The 17,550-nt window shown below is 43.5% G+C and overlaps 3 protein-coding genes across 4 annotated transcripts in view; 1 reads left to right on the top strand and 2 right to left on the bottom strand.

The window, feature by feature from the left end:
- Positions 1–230: 230 nt before the first annotated feature.
- Positions 231–1,976, bottom strand: LOC139346246 (proline-rich protein 15-like protein A). The gene is made up of 2 exons (XM_070985233.1): positions 1,664–1,976; positions 231–1,186 (listed from the first exon to the last, which is right to left on the bottom strand). The coding sequence occupies exon 2, from the start codon at positions 1,164–1,166 to the stop codon at positions 768–770; it is 399 nt and encodes a 132-aa protein (XP_070841334.1). The 5' UTR covers positions 1,167–1,186; positions 1,664–1,976; the 3' UTR covers positions 231–767.
- Positions 1,977–8,181: 6,205 nt separating this feature from the next.
- On the top strand, positions 8,182–15,715 carry oxnad1 (oxidoreductase NAD-binding domain containing 1). Its single transcript, XM_070984683.1, has 8 exons — positions 8,182–8,315; positions 8,878–8,994; positions 9,314–9,377; positions 9,567–9,670; positions 12,287–12,428; positions 13,442–13,687; positions 13,819–13,927; positions 14,118–15,715. Exons 2-8 carry the CDS (start codon positions 8,888–8,890, stop codon positions 14,273–14,275), a joined length of 930 nt encoding a protein of 309 aa, XP_070840784.1. The 5' UTR covers positions 8,182–8,315; positions 8,878–8,887; the 3' UTR covers positions 14,276–15,715.
- rftn1a (raftlin, lipid raft linker 1a) overlaps positions 15,706–17,550 on the bottom strand; it is a 22,829-nt gene continuing 20,984 nt past the window's right edge. For both annotated transcript variants that reach the window (XM_070984680.1, XM_070984681.1), the window contains exon 10: positions 15,706–17,257. In XM_070984680.1, coding sequence (XP_070840781.1) covers positions 16,835–17,257 — 423 coding nt within the window. In that variant the 3' untranslated portion in view covers positions 15,706–16,834. The remainder of the gene's footprint in view (positions 17,258–17,550) is intronic.

Below are 17,550 nucleotides of genomic sequence, written 5' to 3'. Positions count from 1 at the left end.
CATTTTAAGCATTTTGCTGGCAAGTGTTGTGCATCAATCTACAAGATGCTCAAGAGCATTCCTTAATTTCATCCATTAACTGATTTTTTTTTTCCACACATGATCAGAAAATCATTTTACACCTTCATAAATATCCTTCTAACCCTTTAGAATCAACATTTCTTACAAAAGCATTTGTAAAAGGAGCGTTATACTTATCCTTCATTATCAAACATATATTCTTCTTAGGACAGAAACACCGTAATGAACAACATTTTCCTGGAGCATTTCACACTTTACCTGGAGTATTGACAGAAAATGGCATTTGAAGATTGGGCTTTCTTTAAAGGGTGCAGGTCATCTTAGGAGTTGTCCAATGACGACACTGCAGGACATTAATCACACATTGGGCTCTTACTGCGTTAGAACTATATCTCTTCTTTTGGGCTTTGATTATGGGATATTGTTGGCAGTATGGTTCAATAACCATCATGAAGAACAAACATAATACATTCTCAAGTCGTTTATCATTGTGGTCCTCTTCCACAAGTCCACCAACAAATAAGTCCAAATTTCTATTATTTCATGTACCATATAACATTATTCTTGCAGTACTGGCCTACAAGTTGAAGGCTCCTTGTCACCTTCATCATCACCATCATAACCAACATACAGCAGACCTCTTGGTATGGCTCAAGGGAATCTGAAGCGTCTTCATGTGCTCAAATCCTTGTCCTTTCCTTCAAGCATCGGTAAAGCAGTCTTTGACCACCTCCCCCTCCTCACCGTCATCGTACGTCCTCTTTCCCCGCTGGCCCGTTCTCTGTCTCTTTCTCCTGTATGGGGAGGCTCGAGCGCACCCTCCTCTTCTCCTTGAATCGACCTGAACGTGACACCTTCATGTTCCTGCGACACGTCTGCTCATTGAAGACGGACTCCAGGTGGGTGTCGTCGTAGGTGTCGTCGCTGAGGAGGCTGGAGCCTTTGGTGGACCCTTGTTGAGACAGCGAGGACTGGTCGCCGGCGGTCTTTGAGGCAGCACCGGAGGGTTCTTTTTGCTTCTCGGACCGTTGTGCAAAGGGGTCAAACTCTGGGTCAAAGGTTTGGGGTGAAGCGGTGTCCTTGGGGGCTCCGCTCTTCCACTTTGGCAGGAACGCCTTCCACCATTTGGTTCTCTCTGTTGTCATCTTTGCCTGGAGGGAGGGAGCTGGAACAAAGAAGAGATGGCATCAGTAATTCAGCTGTAGCGAAGTCATTCTCCTCTGCATCAGTATTATTTTAAGTTATGTAATGACATCTGTCAGTTCACTATATCACCTGTCTACAAACCCTGAGCTGCTTCCTGATGTACTTAAATCTCCTGCTCTGTAAGTTCTCAAAAAATAAATAAAAAAACATCAGCAAATTATTACTTTAAAAACTGCTCATGTCTTTGGTTTTATCATCTTCTCCTCTCAAACGTCATTATCCTATTGTTCACCATCCCCGTCTTTAAATTTGAAGGTGTTTTAAAACGAGATGAAATGTGACCTCTGTGAGGCAACTTCTTACCAACTAAACCAGTGGAACCATGAAAACTGTGTTACAGTAAAACTGGTTGAATGAGTCGTGAGAAAAGAGGAGCAAACCCCAGCCGTGATTCACAGGTGAACAATGGCCCATTACAGCTCTGGTAAACACTCACCTGAGCTACGACAGGCGGCGTGGACGCTTGGAACCCCCCGAAGCAGCAGAAGGTGGAAATGTCACGACTGTGCTGAGATAGAAATCCACAGGACAGTGTTTCTGTCTTCTTCTTCTTCAGTGGTTGAACACAACTGTGACAGCAGCGCTTCAACGGGTCGCGGCAGAGTCCATTTTACGCACGAGCCAGGTGTCCTGCCTCCTCACCTCTCCTGCCTCCGAAAAGCTCACCTTTCCCTCTGTTGATCCCGTCAAATATCTCCACTCTTCTTCGGCAATTCTCGATAAACGTACAGATGAATTGACACATTTATAAGGAGCGGCTGTCGTCCACTGAACCAGCAGGTTTCCGCCTCCGAAACTCTTACCCCGAAGCACCTGTCCTCACACCTGATTGGACGAGCTGCCACGGTGGGTCACGTGATCATCGCTCAGGTGAATTCTCTGCGATGGTGGGTGGGGCTTGCGTGGTTGCGTGGCAACATGCCCCATGGGAGCCTGCTCCTCTTCAGTGACAGCTTTGAAAAAAAGAGTCTATTGTATGAGCCGGACCCAACCCAATCCAGACAGCCAAGTGTTCCCTTTAGTTCAGGCTGCAGTGATGGAGACGTTGTCATGCCAAGCAGTATAATGGGGTAGTGAAGTGTTTATTCAGGGTGGAATGAAGCAGTTAGGTGTTTATTCAGAGTGGTGTTTGTAGTCAGGTGTGCTCAGCAGCGTGCAGTCAGGCGACGTGGCGTGAAATGAGACCCTGCGCTGAGGAGCCCCGAGTCTCCCTGGAAGAACATTACTGGTCCAGACGCGCCAGTGTTGCTGCTGTGAGTTCACATGAAGTGAGGGGGAAGCAGTATGTATGGCCTGGCGCCACTTTCACCTGCTGGGGTGCTTCCAGATGCTTCTGCTTTCAAACCCTCTGGTGTCAGTTTCTTTAACATTTCATGTGTTTTTTAAGCCTGTCTGTCTGTCTGTCTGTCTGTCTGTCTGTCTGTCTGTCTGTCTGTCTGTCTGTCTGTCTGTCTGTCTGTCTGTCTGTCTGTCTGTCTGTCTGGCAGAATGGCAGAATGGCAGATGAGCGGGACACAGTCACCAATCCAGGAGCCAGATGAGCCTCTGGTCCAGCACATTCTGCATCATCTGCAACCCAGCATACACAGAGTTACATAACTCCAATATGGAGACATATAGATGGTGACACTCCTGAAAGACTCAGCGATTATGATCTCTCAGTCATACTTAGAAACCAGCGTGTAACAGGTTTTATACTATGCTTACCGGAAGCTGCTGTCTAATAAATGAACTGTTAGAAATACATGACAAATGCACATTAGATCAGTTATAAACTAACCTTTTAGTTGCCAGGTTGAGAAAAAACTGAATTTTCCATCTTTTACAAACTTGAAGTTTAAAAGTAAGCAGTGTCGGTAATAAAGGATCACGTGTTTCTCACTGTCTGTAAGCTGTCATAACTACAGTCAAATGCCATTAAGTACTTAATATATGGTCATTACAATAATCCAGTAATCAAGTACTACACTTGAATACAATTTTTGAGGACATACACTTTAATTAAGTAGTAATTTCACATCACTGAACACCTTTACTTAACTACATCTCAGAGGGAATATACTTTTACTCCATGATGACCTTATGAAATATGATACATGTCCATAGCCTATAATATGCTTAGAATTTGTATCTAATATAGCAACTAATAGCCTATAACATAGTTAGAAATAGTTCCACTTGGACCAGCTATAACAGTAGTGCATCAATGTTAACAATCCATTAATACAATATTTAATATTATGAGACTTTTCATTTTGATATTTTAGGAAGTTTTGCTAATACTATTGTACTTCCACTTTTGAATTTGTAATGCGTGATATTCATTTGCAGTGAAGGAGTCCTTTTAAACTTGTATTGCTACTTTCTCTCCAGGATCTGAATTCTTCTTCCACTATAAATTATTAGTAAATACATTTTGGTCGACATGCCCTGTTGGAGGTGTCTTTCCAATGAACTAAAAGGCTAAAAAGACTAAATGTGTGTCATGCTGGGGGAATATAAACACCTGATGTATTAGCTACAACTTATGTTAAACTGTTAATAAAATGTGCCTCATTAGAAAGTGTCAGTTCAGTAATTTCACAGTTTGAGTTTGAATTTGTATTTAAGTGAATGTATAATTAAAAAAGTATGCAATACAACAAACACCTTTATTGTCTTCAATGAAATTTGTCCACCAAAAACATGATATAACACATAAAACATGCTAATCTCTAAACTCTCAGCAGTGCAAACCTGAAAAATAAGAACGTTCTCACGCTGCAACACATCCTTAAAATTCTGATTGTTGAACTGATTCTCGTGTTTCATGTAGGACTTGGGACACATTATTCACATGAGCGTGGGGTTAAAATGCATCACAAATGGGACAGTCTTCCAATCTTAAGCTATGTATTGTGTGAAAGCCAAGTTTCGAAGTGTCACTGGATCCTGTCAGTAGAGGAGATCACATCTCCGAGAAGTGACGTTATGCTGGGAAAAGCCGTTTCTCTTGGTACGCCCTGGAATGAAAGAAATGGTTTCTGTGTGGGTCAGAGCCAACAGGGAAGACCCAGTCTGGACTGAGCAGCAAAACAGAGACAGAATGAGAGAGGGAGGAGGGCAGAATCAAGGAATGCCCTTTGTCTCCCTCCCGAGTGAGAGTGAAAGCTGTTGTGGCAACAGGAGCGAGTGCCCTGTCTGTCTGTCTGTCTGTCTGTCTGTCTGTCTGTCTGTCTGTCTGTCTGTCTGTCTGTCTGTCTGTCTGTCTGTCTGTCCTTCAGCAGTCGGCGGCCTGCATACCTGGGGGACTCCCTCACCTCCCATCTCCCATCCCTGTCGAAACTCTGCGGAGTCATTTCCTCACTCCGTGCTGTCCTTCATTGTGCTTTGTCCTGCCTGCGCTCACATACAGGTAAGCTGGAATGCAATGGATACTCACATGCATATAGACAGATAAATCAACACTAGAAATGATGCAGAGGCTACAGATTGATATACTATGGCTGCAACTGGTGATTATTTTCTTTACCAATTGATCTGTTGTGTCTTTTCTGATTACTAGCTTCATTGATTGGCCTGTAAAATATCTGGAAATAGTGAAAATTGCACAGCAAAATTTGCCAGAAATGAGGATAATGTCTTCTTTTGTCCAGCCAAGAGTGTAAAACCCAAAGATATTCTATTCTAAATTGTAAAAAAGCTAATTCTGACATTTGAGAAACTGGAATCAGTTAATCTTTGACATTTTGTCATCAAAATAATCCACTTCCTGCTCTCCTTCTCACCCACAACCCACATGGATACAGTTTATTCTGATCTAAGCAGCATCACAGTAATCACAGGCTCTTCTTATATCACCTCTCAGTTCTGCTCTCTCTCATATCTCCCCTCTCATATCGGCTTTCCTCTTCATTAACCACAGGCAGTCTCACTGAAAGCCGATCATTAACTTCAACCAGAGCAGATAAAGAAAACATCCACGCGGAGATGTTTCAGATAGAGCTGCACTGTAAACACCACTCTCTCCAGCCTGACAACATAATCTCTCACTGAGCATGAAGGGTTTCCTCTGGGTGAAATTTGAGCGTTTGCCCATTGAGACAGACGGGCATGTGGAGAATGTGTATAGAAAGCTAAATGACGTGACAGAGAGAGAGACTGAAACAGCGACTGGTCGTTGCATTAGATACAGTAATACCGTCCACCTATATCTGTTTCTGTCTCGGAAACAGTTGGCTTTCATCCATCACAGCTGCATGAAACCTTTTTTTTCTTTTCTTTTTTTATCACAAACAGAACACAAGAATGGACTTTCTGCTGCTTTGAAACACAGACAATCTGCTCTGAACTGCAGGATTCAGTCACACTGTCCAATCTAAAAGCACATTTTAGATGGTTTTAATGACCATTTTCTTATTTATCACAGACACATGAAGTAAAACTGTTGCTTTATTTGTGTTTGTAACTGGAAATCAATTATTATCAGCATGCAACTGATGTAAAAAATCACTTCTTAATCTCAAAAAGGCCCCATCACATTATTTGTAAGGTCATAGGTTAAGACAAATGTGTACTGAACACAACAAAGTGACTCGTTCAGCCGTGCCTAAATACTTACTTTGACTCAGGTGTGCACTGTTCAAACTACGCTGGTGTTTTTGAGTGTGATGATGGCACTGTGCTCGCATCACGCATGTGTGGTGTGCGTACGAGTCCAGTAAGTCATTGTCAAGCAATAAACCTGAAAATCTCTATTTGTCATCGGGCAGTACTGAACAACAGGTTGAACAAAGGTGTGCTAACCATGGGAAAGAGAGCAGGAAGGCAGCCAGTTGGACTGGTAGAGTCAGCTAACGAGAACCTCTCAAAGGAAGTAAGCAGCTACTGTATCTAAGGAAAGTAACGACACACAGGCTCCTGGCTGGTTGACTAGTCCTCTCAGACAAACCCTTCTGGGCCCTTTAAACACAGGTTACCTCACAGGTAAACAAATGTGTATGCCCCAGTTTCCAATTGAGGGTTATGTGGCTCAGGAGCTGGACAAACTTAACACAAACAGAGGTGCATTTTGGGAGGAGCGGGCCGAGTTCTGTTCCTGTGAATGGAATTTTAGCGTGTTGCATTGTGTGCTCGATGTGAGGATTGCATTGTTTTTGTATTAAACTATGAGTAAAGCAGCTGAAACTCACCTGAGCTGCAACTGTGATTAGCAGCGCAGACAATAAAGATGAAACCTACAGGAATGCAGAAAGGAATCCAACAGTTAGAGGATGATTCCCTTTGTGTGTTTTTGTATCTTTCTCCTAAGTGCTATTCTTAAAACAGACAGACAAACAGAGGAGCATGTGGATATTACCATGAACACACACACACACACACACACACACACACACACACACACACACACACACACACACACACACACACACACACACACACACACACACTTCCAATTGAATTCTTGATCATCTGTTTTTACATCAGTTTAGCTTTTATTTTGGTGTCCTCATAGATTGAGGTTATATTTGTTGCCAGTGCTGCCAGTGACACAGGACCACCAGAAACACTCTTAAGGTGAGTTTAATCCATTTTAATGTTTCAGTCTTTTAAAAAATGGATTGGCATCACTATTACAAGGCCTTTCAGAGGAGCACAGACTCAAACGCTTCACTCAGCTGAACCTACTGTAGACGTCATCAGTGCATGTAGATGGACACTCTTGATTTCAAGATGAACCACCTCACTCCAAGTATCTTCTTCTATCTGTGATTAGAGATAAAGATAAAAATTGCAAACAAACAAAAAGCCATTTACTAAACTCCCTGCCTGCTGGTGGTAATGAGACTGAGGAGAGTGTTGAGAGTGAAGCAAAACCAAAACTAACTAAATATATAGTATTTGAAACTATTTGCTTGTGGAAAATAGGACATGAAAAATGGCTTTTTAAATCTTCTTTGCTCATCAAATCAAACAGTGCGGGAGCGATTGTTCTTCCCATATAAAGTGGAAAAAATGCTTTTACAAATTAAGAAAAAATAAAAAACAAAATCCTGACATGTTTATTCAATGATGTTAAAAAAAATCTTTTCAGACATTTTGAACTGAACAAGCAGGCTGGACTGTTTCTGCCACCTACTGGTGTAAACATCAACATCCCCAAGACTCTCGTCTCTCATTTTGTGTGTCTTGCAGGTCCTTGGCTGGGTTGAGCTGCATGCTGCAATGCCAACTGGGAAACCTGGCTACTGTTCCTAAGTTACTTAACCCCAATTGCAGAGACGCCAGCGTACCAGTTGGTCCCTTCACCCTCGCAGAGTTCTGCTTGCTTCTTTCTTTGTGCTGCCTTGTTTAACACTGGTAACATGCAGCTCGCACTGCATTCATGCACTTTCATAGACAAATGATCCTGACTTTCACATCTCATTGTAATTACTATTGTTCCTTCCTTTAATAAATTCAGTTTGTTATTGCTGTGTTTGGCATGCATCTCCCTTCTTTGTGGCAGCCTGTGGTCGTAACGTTGGAAAATACTTTAATAAATAGAAAATAACTAGCATGGTGGCTTTTGGTCAGTAATCTTTTTTTTTTTTTTTTTTTTTTTTTTTAAATGAATTAATTTAATTAATTAATACAGACACTGCCAGACTGGAGATTCCTGCCAAAAAATGATAATATTGACCCAAGAAAGGTCCAGGTCCAGGAAACAGTTTTATTATTGGCATTAAGTAAACAGCACACGTATTTACTTCCTTTCCATTTAGTTTGTCTATACACCGAAAACTCTGGACAGATCTGTTTAGATCTGGAGAATTAATATTCTGTTTGAATATAGCGAGTGGCAGGAAAGTGGAATCTGATCCTTACGCCATCGCACTGGCTATGCGTAAAAGCTAGAACCGTCCAGAGGAGGGCGCTACTGCAAGAAATTGAATACCATGCTGCTCTATCTAGCAGAAGAAGACGGTGGCGGCTGGACTGCACTGTCGAAGAAGAAGAGAGGGAAGACGATATCAGACCTGTCATGTAATCAGGGCCAAGGTTATCCAAAAGACACTGGTTAAAAACGAGGGCTTCAATTGACAAATACAGAGTGTCGTCTAAACTCGGTAAGAAAAGGAGCTCGTTGTTTTCTGTAGTATTATGCATCTGTGTCAAATAAACCGGCATTGAGTTGCTAGCCGGTTTAGCTGGTGAGCTAACCATCAGCCGTATGACGGCTCCCTTTGAAATAATCGCAGTAAAACAGTATATAAGTTGTAGTATAGAAGTATATAACGTTGTAGGATCGGTCTGCCTCTTATTCTTTACATTCTCGTCCATCAAAATACACTTCGACGGGCGACAGCAAGCATTAGCAATTACACGGAGGTCTCGAGGCACGTTTTTTTGTACGTATTTAGGGAGCATTTACCTGACATGGAAGTGAACGTATTCTAGATTATTCTTTGAGCGTAGTTTGATTTGTCGTGCCCTCCCACCCAAAGGGGTGGCGTTTTAGCTGAACCGCATTGTTAAGGGGGACAGCTGTTGAATCCACAGCAGAGGTTTTCTCAATAGGAAAGAAACGGGTGAATTTGTGCACTGTCACGCTCATATATTGGATGCCAAGAGTGAATGACGGTCGGCTTCGACAGCTAACGCCGGAAGTTGACTCTTTTTTTATTGCAGCCCAATCGCGATGAGCGTCCCGTGTTTCTTGTCCTCAGCTGCCCGAAGCTTCAGCCTGCCGTGCCCGGCCGCCGGTCTGCTCTGCTGCCGGCTGCGGGCCCCCAGCTCCCTCACAAGGTGAGTTTCATCTGGAAAACACCGGCTCTGCTTGTTGTGGTCTGGCTGCTCACTCCTGAGGCTCTGTAGAGAAGACAACATGTAGACAACATCTCAAAGCACATGGAACCGAACTCCTCTGCATCGCTCAACGTAGCTAACTAATTCTGGTGATCTGGCTCTTTAAGTTTGCTGTTGCCTGCGGGCTTAAGGGCAAAGTCCACGTACTGTTTTTTTGCATGTTCCTGTTACACAAGGCTGGTAGCTCGCTCCTCGCTCACTGCGCGAGAGAATATTTGACGTACAAGGCAAATGACAAAAATTATCTCCATTTATTAAGAAATATGTCCTCTAGAAGACAAATGGACCATCTAGAGAGAACAGCGAGCAACTCAAGACAAGATGTAAGTTGATATTTTATACTTGCATGCATTCATCTCTAAGATTATTGACCCACTCTTAAACTCTGCTCTCTTCCTCTGTGTGTGTGTGTGTGTGTGTGTGTGTGTGTGTGTGTGTGTGTGTGTGTGTGTGTGTGTGTGTGTGTGTGTGTGTGTGTGTGTGTTATATGCTCGACTGGCTGCCTACCACAGGCTGTGTATCCAGCTCAAGTACGTGGCATCATGAATGAGTCGGAGACGGTGAAACGGTTGAGAGTATCTGTCCATCCAGACTTCAGCTTCAAAGCAGGACAGTGGTGAGACGACTCTCTTGAAAACTTTTTCACCAAATCTCATCGTTGTTTTTGTCAGATGAAGGAACGCAGTCATAGTTTGTCGTGACGCCTGAGGTATTGCACTGAGACCACGACAAGTGAGGAAGTTTCTCTGGCTTTGATGTGTTATTATTAAGCTAATTTATGACCTCTCCTGTTGGGACAAATGAATAAAATTGGGGTTGTGCTTCTGTCAGATGACTTAGATCAGTAGGGGTGGGTGATATGGCCAAAGTCTTCTGTGGCTGTGTATATCACAATGCAGTAATTGTTCTGTAAATTCAATTAAGAGATGGTTTAAAACAACGGCTGAAAACAACTGAAACTGAAAACAACCGCTCTGTGTCACATTTTCCAAATCCAAACCATGTCCGCACAACAGAAGTCACACTGCTTTCAGTAGTAAGTTCCTTTCCCTCCCCTTGGGTTGGTTGGGATGCTTCCTGTTCTATTTTTCTCCTCCATGATTCCTTGACACTCTTGTCTTCTGTGGTGGTTTGCAAACCAGCTTCGAGGGTTTTTACTGCCAGCAACTGTCCTTTTATTATCACATGCGAAGGCAGTAAACGGCCTCGTTGCCCAATTCACGATACCATGTGAGGCAGCGGTATTCGTGAGATCATGAGATCACATGAGATCACATGAGAACTGCGAGATCACATGAGAATCTAGCCCTGAATAATTTGCATATTCCCAAGCATAAAAAGAAGAGTAAATAGAGGACTGCAAAACTCAACAAAAGAATACATAGTGGGAGCTATCCCTTAGTGTCTCTGTGATTGTGTGATCTCACGAATGCAGCTGCCTTGCAAGGCCACGTGATTTGTGTACATATAAATGAAACGTAAAGGATAGAATCACTCAGTTCTCAGAGAACTGGGCTAACGCTGGTAACCAAACGTTTTCCTGTTCTTCCCATTCTGTTGACATTGCATGAATGCAACATTAGCCTTTTTAAACCTGTCTCAGAAGTGACTATAATAACTCTTGATGAAACAGAAACGAGCAGAACCGGACAAAATATGTCTGGGGCTGCAGTCCTTCCTTTATGCTCAGGAAGGGTCTTAACTAAGTGAAATGACCCAGAAGTATGTAAGTGACAGCCATGAAGAGAGCTGTTCGAACTCTCTAAATGCTAAAGAAAGGTGCTTTAATGCTTCCTTTCTTATCTCCTCCAGCATAGGGTACACTGGATCATCCTTTATGAAAGGAAAGGAGATTATACCATCCTACAAATCCTTGTGACAGCAACATTTAAAGCAACGCACCATGCAACATCCTTTGTCATGTGATGTAAGTGCAGTCAGATTCTCTCAGCACTGCGGGTGTCTTTTCCCAAGCCCTTATGAATTCTGCCTCACCTCTTTCTTGCGTCTCATGGCTTTTTCCATGGAGGTCAAGGAAAAGTGTTCAACACAGGAAGTGTGTTTGACCACAGCCTGAGTGTGCTTTGTGAAACATCCCTCTGTCCTGTCATTGCCTCTGTAGTGCTCACGGTAACCACAAGGTGGTGGCATTGTGTTTTATTTTATTGTCATGGTCCTCGTGGTTCCCCTTTTCATAAAACTTTCAACAGGAGTTTACGATCTTGTATCACAGTCAACATGTGAGCCAGCTCAAGACTCCTATTGATAAGAAGAAGACAGTCAAGATTGTTACTTAATGAGAATTCATGGGAACTGAATAAGCCCCAGTGGTCAGAGGTTTGTGTATGAAACTGCTGCATGCAGTGGGTTGCATGTATGCTTACAGCTTTGACTCAAAAGGTGCTTGAAACGCACTGGCTTGTTTCTGACTGGTGCATAACGTTTGGAAATGCTGGCACTTTCTATCTAACTTCCACTGACTCTTGTAATCATAACAGCAAGTTAAATACTTCTTCGACGAAGGCAGAGCTTTTTTTCTGTGTCAGTGTTGCCGGTGTTAATTAGTATATGTACACCAGCCCATACTGCAGGTGGGCGGTGGTGAGATATAAAACTGGCAGCCAGTTTCCCTGCAGTGTTTGATAATGAATGGAAATAGATGGAAATCCTTGAGTTTCAGTGTTTCTGAGAAAAAGGACTGTTTAGTTGTTTGTCTCCAGGTGGGAGAAGAGGAGGTGGGTGGGTGGAACATATGTGTGCGTCTTCACAGCAGATCCATATTTATGATGCCTCTGAGGGCTGTGGAGTCAGTGTCTCTCTAGTGTAACAGTGGGTCATTGTGTTGGTTGAACATTAGCCCGACTGTTTAGCATTGCTGTTTTCCTCTGGGGGTACTCTGCCTCGCTTGTTGATGGACAGATGCAACCATGTTGCGTGTGAGACTGGGACGCGGCACTTTGTTTAAACTTACTAGCAGCGAACTTACCATCTGGTTTGGTTTTGTTCTGCTTGGTTTCTGGAACAGGCTGCCCCCTTCACTGAGGTCAGAGGACACTGAACTACCTCCATTCACACTTTGACCCTCAGTTCAGCTCTTTGAATTTTTTTGTGAACACACAATAATGATAAAAATGGTTCAACTGACATGATTGTAGTATCACAACAGCATGCACTCCATCCACTTCTGTGATTGAATAGAGATGTTAAATGTGTGTTGTTTTTGTGTGTGCAGGGTGGATTTTTTCATCCCCGGCGTGGAGAAAGTGGCAGGTTTCTCCATGTGCTCCTGCCCGGCTTTGCTGCAGAGGGAGGGCGTCATTGAACTGGCCGTCAAATACAGCGAACACCCCTCGGCACACTGGGTCCACACCACGGTGAGAGGAGACACAGAGAAGGGGAAGATCGCAGCTTAGAAGTAGGAATGTTGTAGAAAAGTCCATTTGATGATCCACGTGGCTGTCAAATGGTTTGGAAGATTACATTGTTGGTGTGTGCATGAGAGAGATGAGGAAATATTTTGAAGGAGAGAGGGAGAGAGAGCAAGAAAAGAGATGTGGAAAGAGAACGGGTGGAGCACAAGGATCAGGGTGTGGAGAAAAGTTTGGAAATGAAGACAGCCACATGATCACGCCGCAGGTTATTCTAAAAAGTGAAGTGTGAAACGGAAACTGGCAAGTCAGATGATATTTTCAGATTTTTATTTATTTATTTATTTAGTGTTTTGTCTAAAAACACATGCTCCATGAGGTAGCATTTCCTAATCCACTTTGTGTGAGTGTTTGTATGAACAGGAACAATGTTTCCTTCCTGCTTCCCCTTCCATTTCTGCGCTTTGTGTGTTTGTTTGCATCGTCTGCGTTTGATGATGGGTCATAATAAACAGCTTTGAGCGAATACAATACGTGTAAATAAGTATCAGAAAGCGGTGTGATGTGTTTCGAGTGTTCTGAGACTTGCAGCTCTCTGCTCGGGGATTGTTTGATGATCCGTTTGTTTGATATTGCGCTCTGACTCGTCTGTGCGAGCAGGAATAGCGTAGGGACCGTGACAGCAGATTAAGAGTGTGAGCATTGTTTTGTGTTCGTGTGCTCACGTGTACAAAAGCAGATGGAGGCATATTTGCTTCTCCTTTTGACTTCAAAAGACCTCCTCTGCACAACTCGTGAAGTCGTTTTCCCCCATACCATAGTGTAGGTTTGTTGTGTGTATGCATGCTGATTTAAAAGTGTTTTCTACTGTTTCCTGAGGCGTTCTTGTACTTAAAGCTGTATTTTTCTCATACAGCTCAAAAGGTGAATTTCAGCTGCTCAGCAGGGTCTACTGCTCTCTCCTTATACCCTTTTCTGTGTCTTTATCGCCATTGCTCCTCCTCCCTCGTTGCTTTCAGTGTACAGTGGGCTCACAGGTTGCCATGCGTGTCGGCGGGGACTTCTTCTTCGACCCGTCGCCTTCTGACCCTCCCGTGGATCTGCTGCTGGTGGCCGGCGGCGTAGGGATCAACCCCTTGTACTCTATCCTGCTGCACACCTCGGAGATGTTGCGTCTCAGCCGTGCATCTGGTGACCAGGGCTGCAACATCAGCTCTGCCCACCTCTGCTACAGTGCCAAGAGCACTCAGGAACTGCTCTTTAAGGTGAGTTTCATGTGCCGCTTTTGCCCATTGGAATATTTTGGTGTGGAATTTCTGCTTGGTGTATGTGTGTCTGCAATGTCGTGGCAGGAAACTGTCACAAATGTCTTCTTACCTGCCCTCTGTGCTCCCAGAGTTCGATCATCGAGGCGTGTCGGGAGTTCCCTGACAAGTTCTCATGTGACTTCCACATCACGCAACAGAGCACAGACGTCGACTCGCAGCTCCAGCCATTTCTCACCCGTAAGTCACCATACACACATACACTCCTACACATGTACCGTCACATTCTGTAGTAGTGTGTCTTTGCTGGTTTGTCTCCGTCGTCATGTGGAACAGGCACTATCAAAGATCCACATGGGAGACTCAGAGGGAATGGGTGTCCCTGCTCTGAGTTTTGATTAATTGATTGGCTTCCCCTGTGTCTCCCCAGGCGGGAGAATCATGGAGGAGGAGTTGCGGGCTCATGTGGAGCCACAGAGGACTTTGTGCTTCCTGTGCGGGCCGCCGCCCATGATCGAAGCAATTTCAAAAACCCTCTTGGACATCGGCCTCCCGAAAGACAGAATCCTCTTTGAGAAGTGGTGGTGAGCCTTTATGATTCCCAGAAACCTGCGGGGCCGTCCTCCTGGCTTGGGCAGTCTTCAGAGGGAGGATGTATGATGTTGTGAGAATAGAAAGTAACTGAAATACTCCAGTGATGTGGACTTTAAAAATGACAATAGAGAATAATTTTATTTCTTGTAATCTAGAAAGGACGACTGAGCTGACCTCAAAATCTCAACTTTTTCAAGACACTGTTCAGCTCACTGCCTTGCTGAATGTGCAAATCTTTGCGTACAATAGAGACATCGTGACAGATGTCAGTCCAGTTTCATTATCAGTCTATATCTGACTGAGGTTTTGCAGTGGTGCTTAGTTTTACGCCAAGTTTTCACCTTAATATTTACATAGTAATTTATCTATGCAGACATGTCTTAAAGCAAAACTTTGACAGTTTTGGAACTTGTTTCCTTCCAGAAATTAAATACGATCAATACCACTCTCCTACCTGTTTGCTCAGCATGAAGCTGCAGCCTGTAGCTGGTTAGCTTAGCAAAAAAATGTGAAAACAGGAAACAGCTAGCTTGGCTCTGTCCAAAGGTAACAAAACCCTGCTACCAGCAGCATTTTGTGTGCTGAACTTTTTCCATCACCCTCACTAGAAGTAATCCAGCACACATGCTTCTGTATAATTGCAACGTGTTGTTTTTACAGGTTGGGTTTTGTACGGATGAAACACATCATTAGCTTTAGGCAGATTTTGTTCGAAAAAGGACTAGCTAGCGGTCCCCTTCTTTCCAGTCTTTATGCTAAGCTAAGCTAATCAGCTGCTGGCTTTAGCTTCATGTTTAGCGGACAGATGCAAGTGCAGCTTTAATCTTCTCACCTAAATTTCAACAATAAACAAGAAAGCAACTAAACATGTTTCCCAATCTGTACTGTTATTTTAAACTGTACCTGAAGTGTTTTAAGGAGTGACTCATGTTCTTCTGTCAAAATACTTCTGCTAATATAACTGAAGATTTTAGAGTTGTTTGGCTGATGAGTTTTAAGTCATACTGGAGTGAGTTTTTCACATTTTACCCACCTGCAGACTTCACACCGTATATTCTTAGAGTCAGAATGCTAACAGTCTCCCACACATTGGCCAGTTTTACTCACTCTCCCACTATTACATGCATGCACAGTGCCTATCTCACATTCACACTTATGCATACCCATAAACAGTTTCTTCTCCCGGGGTGGAGTGAGGATCCCATGGTGCACTGTAATGGAACCTCCAGGTGGTCTCTGATTGCCTTGCATCACTGAACGTCCCTCTGAGATGGTTGCAAGCTTCTTGTTGTCGTCTCTCGGTGGGGGGTTGCGAAGTCGAGACTCATTTTCGAGTTGTTTGTGCGTTTCTTCCTCATATGAGGAAAACTGTTTATGCTGGCAACGTGAGATTTAAAGGAAATAAAGGAAATTGAGCCAATCTGTTCAAACACTTTATTGACCTCTGCTTCTGTACAAAGACTCACATGTCGCACTACTTACACACAACACAAGGTGGGAAATGAGTAATAAATAGTTGATTTCTCATTTACACGTTTTCTGAAGAGGAAGGGTCAGTTCTCCCAAAGAACAAAAAGCATTTTTCCACTCACCTATTGTATTAAACCAAGCTGACATTTGTGGTTTGATTCAGCCCACTCCTTCACAGGGGAGGTGGACGGACATAACGTGTCCTTCTAGAGACAATGTCCCAGAGACTATGCAGGAAGTTGCTTCTGGAAAGATGTTTCTGGTTTTGTTTTATCTAATGAGCGCCGCAAATGAAATTCTGTGACAGAATATTCTTTTTGTAATTTACATGAACTGACCCTTTAACGCTGAGGCCCAGTAAAACTTGATCTCAATGCAGCATAGAGCCCGGCCGATACCAGTGGAGTATGTTAAAAATCTGATTCTATTGGTCAAAACTGAACATTTTTGATCCCTTCAGTGTTGTTTGTAACAAAGATGCTGTAAGTATCGAGCAAAATCCTGCAATTTCTTGTTAATTATCGGCAACGTCAGATAAACACATCTGTGACGAGCTAAAATCTGCCAATGCAGATGTATCGGTCAGGCTCTAATGCAGTGTACTACATACTCAATGTTAACTTTTCCCCATTTTGTTTTAAATTATATATTTCACATATAAAAATACAGCGAGCCCACTGAAATCAGTACTCCCTTTTTAACAGCCCTATTACAAGAAAGTAGTAAAATACAACAGTGGGCAGGAAAATAATACTTAAGGCTTGGACTGGAGACTTGCTCTAGGTTGTTCTATAGCTGCTTACAGTTTCGTTTCATATAAGGATACATCAAACAGCAACACTGACCCAAAGCAGAGAACCGCACAACACTTTCCCATTTACGGGAGCTACAACCTCAAAGACTCAAGAGTGTCATCGCCCCATACAGAGCAGACCGAAGCGAGAGCAGCAGTACAGGATGACTAGTAACAGTATGACTCAAAATCCAGCTCAACAAAACGTTATTTTGAAAGGCTTTTTTTTTTGTTTTTTGGATAAACTAATCAGGTCTCAGCTCCCCCTTGCCTGCTATGTGCCCAATGTGTCAACAGACGCCAGAAAACAGCTGCTGTTTGATCCGCTCTTCCCTCTTCACCTCCTCCTTGACCCCTCCTCCATCATCTCCCTGACACACATCTGTCCATCTCACCGACTTCTCCTGCTTGGACAGTGGGATCTCATCGATGTTGGTTTCCTCTTCCTGCTCCTCGGCCGACGCGCCGCTCCCTGGCAGGAACAAGAAGCCCTTTTGATGCTGCGCATCCTCGCCACCTCTCTGAGGGCTCGCCCCATCGCTCCTTCCGCTGTCCCTGCTCTTCCTCCCCTCTGCCCCGTCTTCCTCCTCTGTTGTGTATCGTCTTAATCTGTCCATCTCTGTCTCCATCAAAGGGGACATGTTCTCTCTCTCCTCCTGCGTTTCTGCGGTAGATTTCTTCTTTGCCTTGCTGCGACCCCTGAGGTTCAGCATCTGAAACCAAATAGATGTGTTTGAGACAGTTTTGCGCTTTGCGGCGTGTCTTTTTCTTTCCATCTCTCGAGACACCTGACAAACCACAACAAAGCCTCTTTCATTGATGCCTCTTTTCCTGTACAGTTTCAGGTCGACTATTTGCCTATTAATAGACTTTTCCTGAGCTGGTTTATATTTGCTGTACATCCCATATTTAGCAGCATGACTTCTTAATGGCACCTTCTGTGACATAAAGTCACGTATCCTAAAGGCACAACAGAGACAAGTGACAGATGTGCCGCGAAGATGGA

Source organism: Chaetodon trifascialis, chromosome 17 (assembly GCF_039877785.1).
Source record: "Chaetodon trifascialis isolate fChaTrf1 chromosome 17, fChaTrf1.hap1, whole genome shotgun sequence".
In the NCBI taxonomy this organism is placed as follows: Eukaryota; Metazoa; Chordata; class Actinopteri; order Chaetodontiformes; family Chaetodontidae; genus Chaetodon; species Chaetodon trifascialis.
The sequence above is the reverse complement of the archived record's forward strand: the minus strand, read 5'-3'. Positions and strand labels throughout refer to the sequence as shown.